We start from the raw sequence: 21,656 nt of genomic DNA on the forward strand, positions 1-21,656 counted from the left end.
AGGGAGTTGTAAATCTTAACGATTAACAATTATAGGCTTAACGATTAACAATTATAGGAAATAAATAGCATCTTAAAATATATAATTCACTAATACTAGATAAATATTGTGTATCTTTCTCTATAGTAAGATTTCTCTCCGGTAGAGAAACAAAATTTAGCTCCCTTGACTATTCTTGATATTTTTCTACGTTTAAGATAACTACATGTTTTTGAGAAAACACTAAGAGAACCTTATTTCACTCTAATGTGTATTAACCTCTTTATAATCATTACTCTCATCAAAGAGTAATTATCTTTATAAATTTCTCTAATTTAATCTAATTACAATTTAATCCTTAATTATTAATTATTTATTTATTAATCCTTGTATAAGTCAATCACATATTAATTCTTACATTAGTAAGAGAAACAAACAAAATGCTAATGGGACATTTAATAGGCCATAGCATATATGTCCATTAAAATTATATAAAGGATAATAGGTTGTAGATATTGAACTTTGAAGAGTTGACAAAAAGATTGGGGTTCAGATGGCTTCAACTTGTCATACTTGAGTAAAAAGCACTCTTGGTTTTACTTGACATGATAGGATCATGAAGAAACTCTGCTATTTATATATATATATAAATAAATAAGAAGATTGGCATAACTAGGCCATGTGAGATTCCACAAAACTTGCGGCTCCATTGCATGATTTGCATCTTGGACGATGACATGGTGATGGTGGCTGACATTGACAGGCATGCAGACATCAACCCACCAATCAGTTTTGTCTGTCTTTTTGTCTTCCTCAAAGTAAAGAAGGCACATTTTGTAACATAATTCACTACTGGCTGTCAACTTAGTTACAGTATCAACAATTGCTGTGATATGAAGCACTGAGCCAAAAGCTTCTCCTGAATGATTTAATCACCCACCAGTAAGATGAGCATTTGAGAGAAACAAATTACTAAAATTCAGTGACTTATCAGCATAGTTCATAAACAAAGCTAAATTAGCATAGCTGAATAGTTCCTCGAATAGTGCCTCAAGTGATTAATTTCTATCCAGGCTTGCAACCCAGAAAATATTTAGCCATCATTCAGCAAAAAACCGTAAGAGCCCTTACAAAAATTGGCTCATCTTTACCTGGTTGAAACACTATTAGTTAGAGTTCAATTAATGGGAAAACATTATAGAACCATAAATATCACGTACTTCATTACTAAACGGTGCATTACTGCATTATAGCCAAAAAGTTAAAAACACCAAACTTCATTCATAGTGGACTTTCAGTAATTCCCATATTTTGGCCCAACCAATTTATTAATCCCTTATGAGATTTATTTTATATAATATTGTCTGTAATTTCTGGGAGATATAAAATTGATCGAATAATTAAAAAAGAAAGTCACAGATTTAATTTTTCTGCTAACAAAATCTAACCAATTAACCATAAACATTTCCCAAAACAAGAAAAAAAAAAAAAAAGCCGCCCCTCCTTACCCTTAATTATAGTCAATGCTATCTCTCTTACATGTCAATCGATGGTAAGGGTAACCAATGATGGACTTGTAACTTTTGAAAGAATAATTCCTTTCCATTGTTCCACCTTGCAAGCTTCATGATTGAAGCGAAAACACAGGCATCAAACAGATAAAGGTTACATTCTACGCATTTTTTTCTCTAATGCTGAATACTTTTTGCGAGTTTTATCGCTTTAAGGTAAATCTCAATTTCTTTTTGTTTATAAGATATTCTTATATTCTTGGTGTACGAGACAGATTCCTTGTGATTTACAAGTTAGGTCCTCCTTACAAATACGATAATCTAATTGATGGCCACCGTTTATTTGATCGTTGCAACTTATTATCTTTTGAATCTATAGACCAAACAAAAGTTCCTAATGACATGTGAATTGTGATTAGCATATATGAAATGAATATCATCTTTTCACCTAGCAAAAAATATCATCCTTTCGTATTACAAGAAAGTCAACTAGACAATTGCAAGGGAACGTTCGTATGATATATGTCACATTTTTTTTCTCAAAAAAGCTAAAATATTTTTTTTTTATCCTTGATATTTTTTATTAATTATATTCAGTTAGATTAGTTGAGTTTCATAAAGCAAGGAAATTTAATGCATATCTTGTATCTTTGCCATATTTTATTTTATTTTCACAAGATAACCGAAAAACGGCTCAAGTGAAAATATTGTAATTATTTGGGAAAACAAAAAATAATGAATATGTATCACTAAGTCTTATCTAAATGGTTAAAGATTAAAAAATAAATATATCCTTTTAAATGGTCATGTAACTATTAACATTTGATTTATTTTATCTTAATTGTTTTTGTATGGTGGTATGATCAATATTTATAATTCTCATATTTTAAATATATATAAATTTGTTCTCGTTATATATATCCCAAATAATATAATGAAAAAACGAGGCAGTTAAAACATATTATTTAAATCACTTCATTTTTTGTTTTAAAAAAATCACTTCATTTTTTTCAATAGGGGAAAATATCATTTTATTTTATTTTGAGTAAATGAAAAAATTTATTTTATCTTAAAAAATCATTTTTATTTGGGAGCGAACGAATTTGGATTAAATTCCTTTTTATTATATAGTTCAAAAACTTGTAATGTCTCCAGCATAAGAAAATAATACTTGCTGATGTTTTTGGGTTTTCTTAATTTATGTCTCACTTTTTTCTTTGTTAGAATTTTATTTTATGTCTCTCCTAGTGATGCTAATAAAGGAATGAAAAAGGAAAAAAAGAAGAAGAGGTAATGGGTATTGAAAGCTGGAAATTGAGAAGAAATAATGTTTTTATAATTTAACTAGCATTTTAACTTACATACACTGTACTCAATAAATATTTATTTTTATATAATTAAATTTTTAATAAACAAACATTTAATATAAAAATTATATTTTAAATTTCAATATATAATCCAAATTATAATATATATTTTTAATTATTAATTTCTTAAAAAATATTAAAATTTAATTTAAATTTATATCATAATTAAAATATATTGATAATATAAAAAATTTATATCTTCATTTAATTATTAATTATCATGTAATAGTAAAATTATTGAATTTTATAATAGTTATTTTAATAAATTTATTTAGAGTCATTTTAATTGATTAACAATATAAAATCTTTACATAATAATGTATAAAAATTAAATACTAAAAGTTAATATTAAAAGTATTCTTTTATCTGTAAAAATCGAATAAAATTGCGTGAAGAGTTAGATCTCTTCCTAATATTAAAAGTGAATCGTCTTAATTATGGAAATGAATTTTTAATTTTAATTAAGAATTAACACTAAAAAAACACTTGAGAAAAGGGTACCTGTGTTTTCCTTCATCCTCCATGTGACACAGGATCGTGCTCCAACCCAACTCTGTTCAATAATTAAATTTACCACCGCCATATCAATATCTACCATTTCTGCTGCATCTTTATATATTTCCATCCCATCTACCTTCATCGAGTTTAAGGATAATACCAACATTCACTATAGAATTCTTTTGCACTATTCTCAAATTATCAAACACTTCATGTACCAATTTTTTTTCTTTTTTATTTATTTATCAAACTCCACTGTTAATTCCGTTGATCCTTAACCACGTTGTCCTAGTCATTTCCAACATGCATGCTGAGCTTGATGTATATGTAATTTGGATAAGACTCTTCTCATTTTAACATTTTTAAAAATTAGTAAGAGTGTGTTTATATTTAATTTAATGTACTATATATGTATTGTTCTTAACATATTAAATTTAAATAATGAATACATCATTAATTATTCACTTAAAAAAAGGAGAAGAAAAATAAATGGATAAAAAAAATAATGTTATTGCAAGATACAAGAAAAAGATGAAAAGACATTTAATAAATATGCATATCTTTTGTAGTGGACAAAAAATAAGATTGTGAATCACTTATAATATGTTTGGTTGAAGAGAAGAAAAAAGAAGAAATTGTGTGGGTCTCTTCTAAGTCTCACACTCATGTACTCATTTTTTATTTAAAAATTTATCTTTTATCGGGGTCTTCTCTAATTTCATCTTCTAAACATAGCATATCTTTAATGAAAAGATCTCACGTTTTCAATGATAATAAATTTTAAAGAGCTTGATCAAAACTGGCTTAGCAGTGTCTTGCTCAATGAGAAAACTTTCATGAGTGTAACATTTATCTTTGTTAAATGAGACATGATGATATGTCACTTAATGAGCACGGAATGAGAAATAGTATGTCTCTTAATTAAAAAGACACTTTGACCTAATTACCACTTGGACCTACATTGGACATTGTATGGTAGTTGAAAGCTCTCTCATGGTCTCCTTCATCCATCTTCTTCATTTCTTACTCATTTTTGGCTTCATGAGAAGCTAAACTCATCCTTATTGGGGTTGGATGTAACTAAGTTGACTCTTATATACTATAACTTAATTTGATTTTGTACTTCAATATTACTGTTCTTCTTCCATGCTTAAAGTCTTGTATGGTTTGATCATTTATATTTTGATGTTTAATTTGATTTGTATATTGGAACACACTCTTTAAACCTTGAACTGAAGTCGAGCATCTAATGAACCTTACTGCTATGAACAAGGCTTGGTTTATTAGCTAGTCATCTTAAGATCTTTCATATATTGAATCATGGTTTGAGTGTACTTATGAACTGAAGTGTAAAGTTGATTTAATGTTTATGAGTTGCATGAGAAGGAAGAAGTCTAACCCTGAACAATTTCTCCATATAAGATATGCACATTTTCTGCACTTCGGTTTTGTTGGATTATGTCGGTTTCGAAAGAAGAGGTCACACACAGGGAAAAGGGATGCCGAGAGTAGACTTGTGGTTGATGGACGCCGGGAAGAAACTCTGTGGTGGTTGATGGACGCACGAGATGGTTCTTCCACAACACGATGCTTGAAGATGGTAATGCTTCACGAAAAGAGTCATGAAAACATTCATTGAAATTTCGGGAAAAAAAGAAGAAAGAAATAATTGTGAACAAAGAAAAAAAGAAAAGAGTTAAGAAGAAGAAAGGACGGTGGAGAGAATTTTTTTTTGATCAAGTTACTGGATATATTTGAATGAATAAAAAAAATTAAGCTTAAAAAAACATGATTCAATTTTGGTCCAAAATAAAATATGTGCATGTAAATAATTTTAATATAAACTTTTAATTATATATATATATATATATATATATATATATATATATATATATATATTATGCAATTCGACTAATTGTTTATTTATTCAATATTTTGACTAACTGAATTTACTCATCCATTTTAATACATTTCATTACCATTTTGTTAGTATCAAGAGATTTTATTTTATTGTGATTGATCGATTCTCAACGCAATAGAAGAAAATATAAATACATTAAATAAGAAATCAGTAGTTAAAAAGAATCCTTATATCAAATATATTAGAATTTTTCTTTAAGTTAATAAGACATAATAAGTTACTTTATATATTTAAATGAATAACAAATTTAAGCTTGAAGAAATAAAAGTAAATTATGATTCAAATTTGGTCTAATAAGTTAGAATATTTGCATAGTACTGAACTTTATATAAATTTTTAATTATAATATTTATATTTTCTTTTATTATCAATTTGACCAATGTCCTACTAATTTAATATTTTTATTAAGGTCTTATTTAGATAAATTTTGCTATAAATATCTACGGGATAAGAAAATAAAAAATATTCTCCACATAATTGATCTTAATTTTGGGAGCCACAATGAATTTTAAATATCATTAAACTCCAAATTAAAAATTAGTCCCATAGTCGATCAATACTGTCAGGGTTTACAAAAATACCTCAGGGATTCATTGAGAAATCAAATACTTTAATTATAATAGTTAACAAAATGAATTTTCTTTCCTAAGTTAAAATCAACTTGTGTATTTAACTTTTACAGTAACATTCTCATTTAACTACTTCAAAAACTAAAGTGTACAAATTGATTTTAGTTTATATAGGAGTAACTCAATTCATTTTACCTTTTTCTTCTATAAATGCTTTTAGAGAACTTTATTCAAATAGAACCTAAATGAATGGTTTAATCATATTTAATACATTTAACCATTGGTCAATACTAGAGATTTTTTAATTATATGATTTGCGATCGTCACTGAATTTAATACATTTTACCATTGGTAAATACTAGAGATTTTCTAATTTTAGAATTTGTGGTTGTCGGTCACCGGTCAACACCAATAAAATAAGAAGAAAATGAATGCACACAAAAATAAAATTAAAAACAATAAAATAAATGAAAATACAATTAAAAGGTGTGTATTTGATTGAGTTTTTAAATGATTTTAGATCTTTTGTGATAAAGAAATATTGTAGTATTCAATCAAAATTTACAAATGATATAAATAAGTATTATGGTATTAAATATCACACCCATCCAATAATCTAAGTTGAACTCTTTTGACTCTTTTAGATGTTCTCCAATTATACATAATATCTTCTATTTTCACTAAACATAATTCAAACATTGATCATTTCTTTTTTTCCTATCATACATGTTATTAACTGATTGATAAGTGTATCAATTTTATCATAAATAGTAAATATTAAAACGGAAAACCGACTGTCGAGTCCATATATACTCAATTTGTAGGCAAGAGAAGATGGAGTATAATAGAAATAAAAGAAAGAAAGAAATTGAATTTAAAAGGCAAGAATAATAAAATAAACAAGATGAGTGGAAAAAATGACTTCAGAATGCAATTATGTTGAGGTCTAGCATGCCTAACTATCCTTGATGCAATATTAATGATTTTCTCTATTAACTGCTTTCCTAATTTCCACCCACATCTACTAAGATACTCAATTTTGATCCCTCATGATAAAGAGCCTAATTTATGTATTCTCTCTTCCAAATTCCTATGCTAAGATTGAATAATAAATTACATTAAGTATGAAGATGTATGCAGAGACACAACAAAGTCACTCTATCCCTAGCAATGAATTATTGAGATGTTCTTTCCAAGTTCTTTAAAAATTATCATTTTCCAATGCATAATCCTTAAAAACAAATGCATGGATGACCAAACTACACAATAAAGATGAAGAGCAGAAAAGAGACGATAGAAATTGAAATTGCATTTAATAGATAAGAAGAACAATTACATTACAAGGGCATTGGTTGCTAGGCTCCCAAAAGAGGGGGTTTAGCCTCTCATAGTCTGGAGAGACTTTACACTTCAAAGGCTAAGAAGGGGCTAGATGACTAATAGCAAGAAAAAAGGAAATGATTAAGAAAGAGGGTTTCCCCTCAGGGAGAGGCTCAAACTTTGGATTTCTTCACTGGAGAGCTCTGAGACTCGGTGTGTCTTTCCCTTATGCTTCCTCCTCCTTATACAGGCTCTAGGTAGCTTAATTTTTACACTGACTTCGCGTTTAACCCGAGTTTTCATGCTAAGCGCGCTTTTGGGCTTTGTTGTAGGCTTTTCCACGCGTCAAGCCTGAGTTGCACGCTAAGTGCGGGCATGCGCTAAGCAAGTTGTCTACTTTTTTCATTTTTTTCTTCAAGACTTTTTCTTTCAATTTTTTCCTCAATTTTCCTTCAAAGCACTTGAACTTTTTTTCTCTTGACTTGTGCTTATAAAAAATAGTAAAGATGTTAATTTCTTCATTATTTCATTAAAATCAATAATAAAGTAAATAAATTACACCCACTTATTAGTCAAAATTAACTATCAAATTAGCTCATATTTCACAGTTATCATATGTCTTCACTCTAATCAAGTAAAATATCTTCCTACATTTTTTGTTCTTTAATAAACTTGTTTTCATGAATATATTGTGTCTATTTTTGTTCCAATCTTAAATCCTAAGACATCAATAGGATCATCTCATCCAAGGTATTATTTGTTTTGGTGTTTGATGACTAGTCATGGTTTTATCTTTGTTAAAAGATGTCTTGTTAGATTGAGGAAAACATGTGTTTATGAACTATCCTTGACTTCGACTTATAATCAATGTATAACTTTTTTGATATATTGAAACAAGTCCATAGTTGAGACTAAGGATAAGAATGGTGTGAAATCTCTTTTTAATATCAATGTTCTAACACCATATGTTAAAAAGATAATGTCAAAGGTGTGTTTAAAGACTTTGGATGACTTTTTTTTTATACTTGACCAAAATAGATAAAGACAATCTTCTGAATACACAAAGACAAAGACAATCTTCTAATTCATAGGGAGTGTATTGTGAATCAACTATGTTACAAGAACATTGACGTGGATCACCACTTTTTTCATGCGAATTCAGAAAAATAAAATAAAAAAACAAATTTTCATGCCTTATTTTGTGTGCCTTTTTATGCCTTTTCAATTCATTGTTTCAAAGATAGGTATTCTTGTGAAACTAATTTCCTTGATTGATATGATAATATTTTTTTTTACTTAATTTGCTAGTTTTCATTAGCAGTAACTTGATTATTAATTTAAATTGGGGAGTCACAGAAAATAAAAGAGTATTGAAAAAAGAACTATAATTAATTATTAAATATATGATTGATTGATAAAATTTTCCTTTAAGCATGTGATCATAAGTTTAATGTTTTATTTGTGTTTATGAAAAATCATATGTTGGAAGAAGTCAATGAGAATTTCAATATCTTAAGAATTAATTATGGTTTTTGATTGATGAATATATTGGTTCAGGCAAAAAAATATTAAAAAATTATACGTTTGAATATATTTTTAGTTTTTGTAATTCAGCATTTTTATTTTATTTTTTATTCTTGGAAAATTATCTTTTTGTTTTTAGTGATTACAAATTAGGTCTGTTTTAGTTTTAGTTGTTAAGATATTTTAGATAACACTTTAAATAATGAATAAAAGTTATCTAAAATATCTTAAGTACTAAAAATAAAATAAATATAATTGATAAGTACTAAAAATAATTTTTTTTTTACAAGAATGAAAAACAAAAAAAAAATAACAGAAATTACAAATATATTTAAGTCATAATTATATTGGTTTGATTTTTTTTAATTATTGAAATCTTATAATTTTTTGTAATATTCTCATTGACTAGTGTAATATTAAAGGTTTGCTAAAAATCCATAACATCCTTTCAAGTTTTATAAATTCAAAAATTACTCATAAATTCTTATAATGTAAAAGTTTAAACTATCAAGTCTTGATTATAGTCTTTTAAAATTTATATCAAAATCAACACACTCTTAAATAAATTCAAAATTTAATTATTTTAACATTATATTTAGTATTTAAAAATATTTACTGATATATACAGATTTAGTTAATAAATGCAATTAAGTAAATTCAAAAAGCAATCAGACAAAAGAACAACGATCTCAAAAATTATTTGAACATATTTTTATTTTATTTAAAAGCATAATTTTATTTAAAACTAGCCGTAAAAAAGCAAAAAAAAAAAAAAACTATATTCCCATTTTTATTCTTCACTAATTTGAAATCAAACTGGTAAAAACAATTAATAATAGGGAAAGAAAAAGGAAAGAAAAAAGAAAAAAAAAAGGGGAAGACAGAAAATCATCATCTTCCATTTGCAGAGGCACTATATAATGGTCATACCACATCTCGCAGCTTCTCTCTCGTCTCTCGGCTTTCTCCTTATAAACTTCTTCCGATGTGTTTCTCTCTTTCTCTCTCCGTACTTTTGCTTTCTGCATAAAATTTTGCAATCGGTTTTACAACTGAATTTGCATTTGGTAATCAAATTATTAATTGAAAAAAAGAAGAGAAAAAAAAAAAGGTGGGGAGGCATAGCCAGATGTTGAACCTTCCCTCTGTTCTTAATCTCATTGTGCCTCCCCTCAGATCTCGTCTTAAATCGGTGGGTTTCGACGGAATCTCGATTGAAGTTTTGATCTTTGTTCAATTGAGTCTGCCTTTGGATCTTTGATTATTGAAACTTTTTTTGTGGGTTTTCTCCAGGAGTGCTTTGCCTTCATTGATTCACTGTTTGATGATTGTTGATGAAGGATCCGTTGTTTCCTAACTGAATCCGACAATATCTATTTTTGCATCGTTAATACTGTCTCTCAGTTTGTCTTAATTTAAGGTATTGCTTGTAATGTTTTTTTTTTGTCATGCTAGGGACTATTTGTATTTCAACAATTTGATAAATGATAATGCTTTCATGTTTTTTTTTTATCCTACCCGGATTTATGCGCATTTCATCCCAGACTATGATTTTGTTTTTATCTTGTTTTATGCGCGTCTATAAAAAAAGAAATAAAATTATGCTATAGCCTATAGATATGTGTAAGGAATTGGATTGGATCCGTCAGGAACATGCCTTTTTCTTATACCCTATGGTTAGGTGCTTAAGAAGGTTGGCTTTGTCCATTTCTATTGATGCTGCTGCCACTTGCATTTGTAAGTTTCTTGAGCTGAATGCTAATTGGATGAGACTTGTCTTTTGCTTGTAGATAAAATGCAATCAGATAATGGCAAGTTATTTATCGGTGGAATATCATGGGACACAAATGAAGAGCGGCTCAGGGAGTATTTCTGTACTTATGGGGAAGTTGTGGAAGCAGTGATAATGAAGGATCGGACAACAGGTAGAGCTAGGGGATTTGGTTTCGTTGTTTTTTCTGACCCAGCTGTTGCTGAAATAGTCATAAAAGAGAAGCACAACATTGATGGAAGGATGGTAATTCTTCTTGTTTCCCCCCCTTTTTAAGTCTAAAGCTTGCATTTTGACATTAAATTTTTAAAATGGAGCAGGAGTACGTTAAATTTTTCCACATATTTTATATTCTCTAATCTTTTGATTTTTGTTGTTGTTCTCTTTTCTAAGCATCTGTTTTAAGGATTGACAGATCTTGATAAGTTTTTTTTTTTTTAATTTTCTGATCTACAGTCCATACTCAATACTGTTTCCTCTATTGCTAGGTTGAGGCGAAGAAAGCTGTTCCTAGGGATGATCAGAACATACTGAGTAGAAACAGTGGCAGCATCCATGGTTCTCCTGGTCCAGGTCGCACTAGAAAGATATTTGTTGGAGGTTTAGCATCAACAGTGACAGAGAGTGATTTCAAGAAGTACTTTGATCAGTTTGGGACTATAACAGATGTTGTAGTTATGTATGATCACAACACTCAGAGGCCAAGAGGTTTTGGATTTATCACTTATGATTCTGAGGAGGCAGTTGACAAGGTCTTACTTAAGACGTTTCATGAATTGAATGGTAAAATGGTAGAGGTCAAGCGAGCAGTTCCTAAGGAGTTGTCACCAGGACCAAGCCGCACCCCACTTGGTGGATATAACTATGGTCTTACTAGGGTCAATAGTTTCTTAAATGGCTTCACCCAGGGGTATACTCCAAGTACTGTTGGAGGCTATGGACTTCGAGCGGATGGTAGATTCAGTCCCGTTGCTGGTGGTCGAAGTGGATTTGCTCCATTTGGATCAGGTTATGGAATGAGCATGAATTTTGAGCCTGGTTTGAATGCTGGATTTGGGGGGAATGCAAATTTCAATAGCAATCTTAGCTATGATCGGGGAGTAAATCCTTATTTTATTGGCAGCTCCAATAGGTTTGGAAGTCCCGTTGGATATGAGAGTGGAAATGGAGGAAACAATTCTTTCTTCAGTTCTGTGACTCGAAATTTGTGGGGTAATGGTGGCCTTAGTTCTGCAAATTCCAACGCATACATTGGATCAGGGAGTGGGAGTGTTGGAGGGAACACGTTTGGCAACACTGGAGTCAACTGGGGTTCTTCAGCAATTTCTGGGCAGCAGGGAGGAGGGAACAATATGTCACAAAGTAGTGGCAACCTGGGATATGGAGGTGGTGACAACAGTTATGGTTTGGGGACTGGAGGATATGGAAGAAGCACTGGTGCCGCTTTTGCACCAACATCTTCATACTCTGCATCAAATGGCGGTGTTGATGGGGCTTTTGCAGACTTTTACAATAATAGTTCAGTTTATGGGGACCCCACTTGGCGATCTTCAAATTCTGAGAGAGATGGATCTGGTCCCTTTGGTTATGGATTTGGTGGCGTAGCTTCAGATGTTTCTGCCAAGAGTTCTCCTGGTTATGTTGGTGGTTACACTGTTAATAAGAGGCAGCCAAATAGGGGTAAGAGTTACAATAATTTAGACGAATGCCCTTTTCTAGATGCTAGACATTTTGAGGAAATGTTGTCTGATTGATCTCTGATTAATGTTTTATACTCTTTGTTAAGTTTGCTATTATAATGGAACAATTGTAATTGGTTCTATATACTATGTTCAACCCATCACTTAAATTTAAATAGTTAGGTGAAGTTGTGGATGCATATTTTTGGAAAGCTTGTTTCTCAGAACAGTGTTCAATGACATCCAATCACGGACAATATTGCTCTGTGGTTATTCTATAGAAAGGGCTGACATTGACTAAATAAGTAATTATCTATGTTTGAGTTCATTATACTTTTCCCCATTCTTTGCTTTCCCAACTCCATTCCCTTAATTATTGTATCTGTGTGCCTTATTTTGTTGTATAAGTAAGCTTCTTGGAACACTAGAGCATCTTTAGATAAGCCATAATGTCATTCAGATTCCAGAATTCTAACGACATTACTGTGGTTGGTGTTCCTCACATTTATATGGTTTTTCTTTCTAATCTTGTGTGGAACTGTGGAATATACTTAAAGGATGTGAAAATTGAGAGGTCCCATTGGTATAAAAAAGTAAGTTTCAAATTGAAAGATAGCTATTACTGAAACAAGCAAAGTTAACCTTCGTAGAAATGTGTATGGTTGTCATGGTTCCACAACCTAACTTTGTTTGAGCATGGGTTAGAAGGGAAGAGGGGGGGGGGGGGGGGGTCAGATAACTCAGATTATAGATGGAGTTTCTACCGTACCTAACTGTAGAATAAAAAAGTCCCTAGTTTGAGGGATGAGGAAAGTAAGCAAGGTGGACAGTGTTAATTTATAGTTTTATACAACAACAAAGCCTTATTCCACTAGATGACTGCACATCAATCTTAACATTCTCATTTTTGCTACTCCCACTTTTCTCTCATGTTGTCCCTTTAAAGCCCAACATTCACTGCCATATAGTATAGCTGGACATATAGTTGTGCAATGAAACTTGTCTTTGAGTTGGTAGGTACTTTGTGATCACAAATAACTCCCAATGCCTTTCTCCATTTGAGCCATCCCACTTGTATGACATCCTCATTAATTTTTCCATCATTTTGTATGATTGATCCCGAATATTTAAACTTAGAAAGCTGTGATATGACTTCTTCAATTTTTAATTCCAAGTCATAGTCCTCTTGTTTCTTGCTAAAATTGCAATGCATATACTTTGTCTTACTCCTAGTTAAGCAAAACCCTTGGTTTCCAAAGTCTGCCTCCAAAGTTCAAGCTTAATGTTAATTGCTTCCCTTGAATCCTCAATCAAGATTATATCATCCCCAAAATGCATGCAATTAGGGATAATTTTTTGTATGTCCTTGATAACCGCATCCAAGACTAGATTAAACAAGTAAAGACTCAAGGGCCGAGCCTTGATGTAATCCTGCCCCTATAGTATAGTCCTTAGTTTCTCCACTTGGAGTTCTCACACTAGTATTTACCATTTCATACATGTCTTGTATAGCTTGAATATAAGCCATGCACACACCTTTTTTCTCTCCAAAGTCTTCCATAACACTTCCCTTGGTACTCAATTATAAGCTTTTTCCAAGTTAATAAAAACGATATGTAAGTCTCTTTACTTCTGTACCTTTCTGTCAACCTCTGTAAAAGATAAATAGCTTCTGTTGTAGACCTTTTTGACATAAAATCAAATTGATTCTCTACCATCCTTGTTTCTTCTCTTAATCTATTCTCAATCACCTTTTCCTCTAATTTCATAGTGACTCATAATTTCACAATGTTGATTTATATTTTATAGAAAAGAATAATGAGGGGTATATGCTCTTGTAAATTATGAAGTTCTATTAGTGATTTAGATGTTTATTGGTATAAGTAGAATTTGAATTCTGCTAGAGGCAAGGCTCAACCTTACACATACATTTATGCTGTCCACATGCAGAATTATTTTAATGAAATTAAGTTCTCAAACTAAAAGTATTACATCATTCATGAACAGAAGTTGTAGCGAAGCTGTATAACTTAATAAAGGTGGGGGTTTTAATGGAGATGATCATAATGACTCTTGTCTAATGGCATCTTTTCCAATAAAAACAGTTGGGTATGGATCTGTGGATTCAAAATCTGCATGGTTGATCGTATTTTTGTGAGTTAGCAGATGGAGAAAAAAAAAACAGAAAAAGTTTGTAAACCTGTTGACCATAATTCCATTGAAGTGCTGGAAATTATCATTTTCATATATATAGATAGATATCCTGGGCTCTTTTCTACAGCATTGCCTTCTTTTTCAAGTGTCTTTCACAAAACTTGAAATCAGGGGAAGAAAACTGACTTCTGGATAGCAGTCATAGATGTCATGTAAACATCAGACTAGAACTAGCTCTTCAATGCCCTTTTCCTTCTGAGATGGCTGATAGATTTTAAATGTTTTGCTGAATATGTCTAGAGTATGCAATCATGACTGTGTTGCATGCAATCAAATCTTCATAGGAGAGTTGAATGTTTTGTTGTCTGTTATTCTCTTGGTGCTCTACCCCTCCCACCTAGAGGGCAATATAAGAAGTTTTACCCTCTTGATGTTTAATAGTTAGTCAAGAGAGCTGCTATAACCGCAAGTTCTTTGTAATAGAGTAGAATCTGTTCTACATTATTTTCTTCATTATGATATGTTATACTATGTTCAAATTTTTTCCAGCTATGAATCTTAATTTCTCTAGTCTTGGTGAGTTGCATGGAAGTGCAGGAGCTGATATGAATTTATCTTTGATCTTTTGTCTTTTAGCAAAACTTCTTTTAGCAAAACTTAGCTACAATTCACTTATACTCTTTTTGATGTACGTTCCTTTGTAGTGATCCATTTTTAACATCAACATATAAATTGGATAAATATTGATGGCAGTGTACTTGTGAAGTGTCCTTTCAATTTTTCATTTTCAGTTGTCTTGTATGCCAACACTGATAAACTTGTATATTTACTTCAGGAATTGCTACATAGGAAGATCATTTTGATGACACGAACTTGTAGGTGAAGATAATCCAGTGAAGCAGGTGAATTGTGAATTTTGCACACCACTGTTGTTACTGTATTTCGGTTTAAGACGCAAGATGTTTGGTTTTCTAGAGCTAACTGGAGTGCCTGTTTTGAGGGTTCAGATATAGAGATAGATTACAAGGGAATGTTAAGGCTTGAGTTTTTTGAGTTACTGTTTAGGTTTTGGGATTTGAGTGAGATGTAAAATCTGATTGCGGCATATAGCGGAAGTGTATCATGCATCACTTGTGAGGCAGCAATATAAAAAAGATGGACAGACAACATTTCTTTTTTTCCTTTTATTTTTTTTTTTTGGGGGGGGGGGGGGGGGGGGTAGATTTTTGTCTTGCAAAGTTGTGGGTTTTTCTCAGGAATTGTTTGTTTCTTCATCCATCATTTTGGTTTGCTTTTAGCAGATTGTATCTGAGGTTTTTGTTTATTACTAGTGTGAAAAGGGATACCCATCTAGGGTCCCGTGAATAAGTTACCATATGTTCTGATTCTTTTTCTAAAGGGGAATATTTTATGCTACAAATTCAAACTATATGTGATAAATGGATTTATTTTTCCCCATTTTGTTAACCGCTTTGGTCTCCATTTTTATTAATCTCATTCTGTCGTTTGTTAATTACAAACTCTTCCACTTATCTATAACAATAGATAAAGGAAATATCATTTTTTTAAACCGTTTTGGTCTCCATTTTTATTAACCCCATTCTGTCCTTTGTTAATTACATACTCTCTCACTTAAAATAATAATATTTTTTGGATAATTATGTATCATTTTCAATTGTTGTCCGGTTAAGTGGGGCGTAAGGAGGGTTTTTTTATACGGATTTAACTGTTTCTAAACTGTTCCCACTCTTTCACTTTCCTATTCTCTCTCTTCCACTTCTTTTCCATTCTTCTATCTCCGCATACCACCCACTTTCTCAATGTTTCTTTTATTCACTCCCACAACTCCTTCAAGTAAAGCCTACTCACTCCTTCAGGCTATTCTTTGCTAATTTTTCTTTTTGATTCAGAGAGAATAACTTGCAAAGACAATAGGGTTGTAAATGTGTTATTCCTTTTTTTTTCCTTCTTTTGACAACTTCATTTGGATATGTATAAATATAATTCATTAATTAATTTATCCCTTCAAAACTCTTTGTTTTGTGCATCTTTTCGGGAAGTAGATACATATGGTTACAATTGACGGGTATGCAAGTGTAATACTATCATATGATTATTTGACAGATATGTATTTGTCTTTTTCATTTTGTTTTTCAATAGTTTTCACTTTACTTTTCGTCCTGCATTTTTTAGTCATCTAAGTATACATAAAAGTCCAATCAAAATGATCTAATTTCAGTTTCTCGCACATCGGAAAAAAAAAACCTTGCATTGAAGAATTCGATGGGAATGGGAACAAAAAGAGAAAGGAATTTTGCAGGAAGAAAATGATTATGGTGAAGCTTCGTAGACTCTTGCACGTTGAACCCAAGGGATTACTTTTGTGAACTATTTAGTATTTTATTACACTTGCTTTTATAGATATTATACGACTTTAGTTGAGTTTACCCCATTGCCATTTTTAACACAACTGAGCTAAATCGTTTAAGATAGATTTGTAGAACTTGTAAGCATCATTAATAAAGCAATGCACTGGATAAAGAAATCAAAAGGTTAAATATAGATGAATTCTTTTAGCAATGAGACCAGATTTTTTTTTTTCAGTGGGTATTTGATGTAGACATGACTGAAGTTTATTATATACTACTGTCAAAGCTTTGGTGTTAACTACGAAGTTAGACAGCAGCGGTTGGCTGGTTATGCTGGTGGTATTTAAGATTTGTCAACGGTTTGGTCGTGTTAGCCACTTTTGTCGTAGTCAAGGGTGTCTTATTAATCATCATGATAACATTTTTGAGACCATTTGCATGATGTTCAATATTTTCATAGTAATCCATTGGATTTAGGTGTAATACTTGTCTGTTTAGCACATAAGCTCGGTTTTAGAAATGAAAGTTTTATTTTTTATTATTATTATTATTATTATTGGACTCCTTCTCATTTTACTGAAATTTTTGGTAGATTAGAAACTGTTCCGACCTTCAATTTATCCTCTTGTGAGCTAAAGAAGGAGAATTTTTATACTAGTCTAGATATCTAATCATTGAAGGACTTTTTGGTGGATGGAACAAAATCAAATGATTTTTTGGCTTAATTACTTATTTTATTTTATTATTTATTTTGTTCAATTTCATTTCACTGTTAATAAATGATTTAACTTAGTCTTAATTTTTAAAATGATTCAATTAGGTTTTTTAATTTTCCAAAAAACTCTAACGGCATGAAACCAATTTAGACAAAAAGGATCAAATTGTATTGGTTTTGAAAAATTAAAAAATCAAATTGAATCGTTTATTTTTTTTTAGGGAAATGGAATTGTTTATTACCAATTGGAAAAAATTGAAGAAAATAAATAAATAGTGAAATCAAATAAGTAATTAAACAAATTTTTTCTTAGCTAACGTATTTCATTGCTTATTTTTTTGTTTGTATTTTAGGATTTTATTGCCTTATTGCATTTTTAGAAAATTGTTTGTTTTTCTTTCAAAATACTTGAAAAGGTAGTCAATTGTTATTTTCTGAAATCTGCTTCTGCCTGCTTGCCTTCTTCTTCTTTTAAAGATATTTTGAACATTTTAACTATCTCAGTATATTTTCACTATTTTTTTGTTGTCTTTCGAGTTCCAGTTGTGTATAGGAAAAAAAAATTCATATTTTTATCATTGCATAAATATTTTTGACAAGAAAAATATCATATCCTATAGAAGATATTGTGTAGTTTGGATCAAGAGACAGACAAATCAAAATCAAAAGACTTCGGGAGATTCTTTTTGCTTTAAATATTTGTCAAACAAAAACTTTCTTCCAAAGCATCATTCAAAACAAATATATTTATTAAGAAAAGAAAAATATTTATGCTACCATTTGTGTTGGCTGATTTTGGAAAGTAATATTACATCCACCAGAAGTCAGAAAATCGACATAAGTCGAATAAAGTGAAAACCTTCTATATTAGTAAATTTTCTTCCTCTCTACCCTAGTTTGAGCCTGTTTTTATTTTTGTACTTTGTTTAATACAATTCCTATATTTTATGCCGTTTACACATCAGAATTTATGCAGACCATATCCTTTCATTTGCCCTATTTCTACATTGGGTGATTTCTTTATATAGCTCTGCTGGAAAAAAAGAAAAAGGTATGTAATTGGATAGTGGGAAGCAACGAATAACATACAAGTTCCAACGGGAAGGAATATATATGGTCTTGTCTTTCTCTGACTTTTTATTCTTCTTTTTGTGTGGTACTTGGCCATTAATCTATCATACTTACATGATTTAGATTTTAAAATAAAATAAAATTATAAGCGTTAACCCTAAGTGATTTTTTTGGACTTATTCATAAAAGAATTGATGATAATTAAATTAATATTTTTTTAAAAGTTTTGAAGTGGTTTAGATATTATGAAGTAAAATTACTCTTAAAGCAATTGCTAGTTGATTGAAAATTGAAATTGTTAATGAATATTAATCGAAGCTAATTATAAAAATACTCTTTGGACACCGTGGAACTCCCAATTGATCATGAATTCATTCATGCGTCATATGTCTGAACTATTTGGTAAGAAACATGAATCGAAACGACAAAATTAATCTTTATATATAATTGCAGACCTTGGCATTAATTGGAGAGAAAATGTAATGTATTAGTAAAAGAGAAATTAAAGAGGAATGAAATGTAATAATATATAATAAGAATAATGATGAATGTTAATTGTGGATGGGTTTGTGGGAAGTTCCAATGAGTCCCTCTCTCCTCATCTTGTCTTCCTTGGATTTCCTACAGAAGACAACCCAAGAGTTGACCTCCAAAGCAATGCAAAGCCCAATGAGAGTGGAGAGCCCTAAGCAGTAAGTCAACTTGGCGTAAGATCTGCTTGCCCCCATAACCTCAAATCCCTGAAAGACATTCACAAAGCCAAGGACCACACACGAGTACCCTACAAAGTGATGGTAGGACTTCCAGTATTTTCTGAACTTGTTCCTTGTGTTTGGCCTAAATAACAAGGCCAGAGTCTGCAGACCCCCCAGACAAAACACCGCCATTCCAAGCTTCCGGTGGAGCCTATACTCCACTCCCGGCGACAGTTGCCCCAGCCTGATTCCGATCACAAACCCCACTGTTCCCAGAACGAAACCAAACACTTGCATTCCTACATGCAAATTATTTATTTTCAGTCCAAATTCTTATAAGCAGTTACTACTACTTTAACACAAGTCATTGTCAAACAAGTATTAAATGACTGGCCAAAGAGTTTTTTTTTTTTTTTGTCAAAATCTTTGCTTCTTATTTGATGATATATGGATATGCATGCTTAGATTATATATAACACTTGATTATTTTCATTTATATTTATATTTTTTTCACATCATGTAACGTATTGAGTGTCCAAAGATTAGAATTAAAACTAAATCCAGAACTGCATTAATGTTGTTCTTTTTATTTGTGATCCTCCAAATAAAGAACAGTGATATGTGAATATTTTGTCACTATAAACATTTATATTTTTCTTTTTTTAAAAGCTTTTTAGGTGTCTAGCTACTATATAAAATAACAACATCTATATGGTTATTTTTTAAAAAGAAAAATAGTGAAAATAAAAATATGAATCGGTGAAATTAAAGAAAAAGTATAGTAATATGGAGAATTGAGTTGATGATGATGACCTGCATGAGCATAGAACCATGCAGGGCCGAGTGCTTGAATGTGCCTAAGGTAGCGTGCGGTGATGGCTCCCATTGGTAACAAAATGCCCCACGATATGGCGTTAACGGTGCCATGGATCACTCTCAACGTCGTGAGATCCGTGTGCTGTGGAGCCGACGAACCCGACAATACGTCAAAGGTAACAATGGAAGACAGATCGGTGGAAGTAGTTGGATGAATGGTGGGAGAGTAGCCCTGAACGTACAGCCCCCTGTTCCAAACGAGGTGAATCTTGGTCTTGTTCGTTTGCAGCTTCACCGTGCCCAAGATTTGGATGGCTGCACCGTTGTGCACGGTGGCCATTTTTCCGCCGTACATAGTGGCGGTGGAGGAGAGGAGGTGGATGTCGAGTGGGCGAGAGAGTAGTGGAGATTTTTGAAGCTTCACTGTGGGGTCAAGAATATACGGTAGAAGCACTATTTGGCCTGAGTTTGGGTCCGGGAAGGCTATTAAGGCACGTGTTCCGGTCATTTCGGGTGATGTGGGATTGATGCCCCATCCAACCCACCCAGAAGGTGATATGAAGCTTCCAAAGAAGACTAGTTCTAAGGTTGAGTTGTGAGGGTGGAATGTCCACGCTATGGAGGCTTGCTGGGTTGGGAGGTTCATGCATTTTTTAAACGTTTTCGTGGCGGTTTCCACGGTGCAATGGGATGACAATGCAATGTGGGGAAGGGAACACAGAAGGGAGAGGTAAAGAAGAAGAAGCATGGTGGTGCCGTGGATGGATGAATGGAGAATTGCAGTGAATGATCAGTGATCGATAGGGAGAGAATTAATGGTCCATGCCTTCATGTTGTTTAATTAATGCTTTTGTTAACAATGTTGTGTTTTGTAATGATGGGGGATTTTTTTATTATTAAAAAACTTGGTTGAATTGAGTCGTGAGTTCATCAGAATTAGAATAGATTTCAATTTTTTTTTTTTTAAAAAAAATACTTACATATTATTTTTAATAAGATTTTCATATGAAACGAGAGTCAAACTCATGTTTATTTTTGCTATATCATTATGGATTTTGGGCACGTAATAAGTGAAAATCGTTAGTGCTTTCTTTCTTTGACGTTGGAAATAGTATATGTAGTTTGATGCTTGACTTCGAAGGAAAGACTAGTTGGTGTATGTGCGTTTGGTAGAAATGGGAGAATGTGATTGGTTTTGTATCTAGCGGTGGGAGTAGAGGGCAAATATATAATCAAAACTGAGATATTATTATGTCGATGGAGTGCGGCTACTCCTTTTCATTCTAGTCATTGCATTGTCTTCACAAGATACTGGAGGTTGATGTTTGCATATTGTGCTTCGCTTTGAAGCCATGCCATAATCATTTATGTTCAGAAATTTTACCCAACAATTTTTTTTTAAGCAAATGAAATGAGTGGTTACTCGTCCTTTATTTATGTTCATAATTTGAATTCTAAACTAAGAGGAAAAAAGTTGTAAGGTTATACACATAATTTAGTTTTTATACACGTTTACACATTTTTAATTTGATCTTCATAGGTAAAAACTTATTAAATTAGTTACTATAAATGCAAATTAATGTTATTGATTTGATTTATGTAGTCATGATGCCATACAAACCGTCTTGATTGTTAAGACGCTTTTAAAATTTGAATTTGATTCCTATACATATACAGTGTATTCATAATTAATATAT

At 31.3% G+C, this 21,656-nt stretch overlaps 2 protein-coding genes across 3 annotated transcripts; one reads left to right on the forward strand and one right to left on the reverse strand.

The window, feature by feature from the left end:
• The first annotated feature begins 9,622 nt into the window (after nucleotides 1–9,622).
• Nucleotides 9,623–15,760, forward strand: LOC100799330 (heterogeneous nuclear ribonucleoprotein 1). 2 transcript variants are annotated; one of them, XM_006575683.4, is made up of 5 exons: nucleotides 9,623–9,881; nucleotides 9,983–10,109; nucleotides 10,480–10,706; nucleotides 10,949–12,140; nucleotides 15,129–15,760. In XM_006575683.4, the coding sequence occupies exons 3-5, from the start codon at nucleotides 10,485–10,487 to the stop codon at nucleotides 15,140–15,142; spliced, it is 1,428 nt and encodes a 475-aa protein (XP_006575746.1). In that variant the 5' UTR covers nucleotides 9,623–9,881; nucleotides 9,983–10,109; nucleotides 10,480–10,484; the 3' UTR covers nucleotides 15,143–15,760. The 2 variants fall into 2 exon arrangements, with proteins under 2 accessions (XP_006575746.1, XP_003519672.1); XM_003519624.5 differs by lacking the exon at nucleotides 9,983–10,109.
• A 3,124-nt stretch (nucleotides 15,761–18,884) lies between these two features.
• On the reverse strand, nucleotides 18,885–20,743 carry LOC100799859 (cytochrome b561 and DOMON domain-containing protein At2g04850-like). The gene is given in 2 exon segments (NM_001317554.1): nucleotides 18,885–19,442; nucleotides 19,957–20,743. Coding segments are annotated over 2 exon segments (1,194 nt in total). The 5' UTR covers nucleotides 20,708–20,743; the 3' UTR covers nucleotides 18,885–18,999.
• Between the last annotated feature and the right edge of the window lie 913 nt (nucleotides 20,744–21,656).

Source organism: Glycine max, chromosome 2 (genome assembly GCF_000004515.6).
Source record: "Glycine max cultivar Williams 82 chromosome 2, Glycine_max_v4.0, whole genome shotgun sequence".
NCBI classification, from domain to species: domain Eukaryota; kingdom Viridiplantae; phylum Streptophyta; class Magnoliopsida; order Fabales; family Fabaceae; genus Glycine; species Glycine max.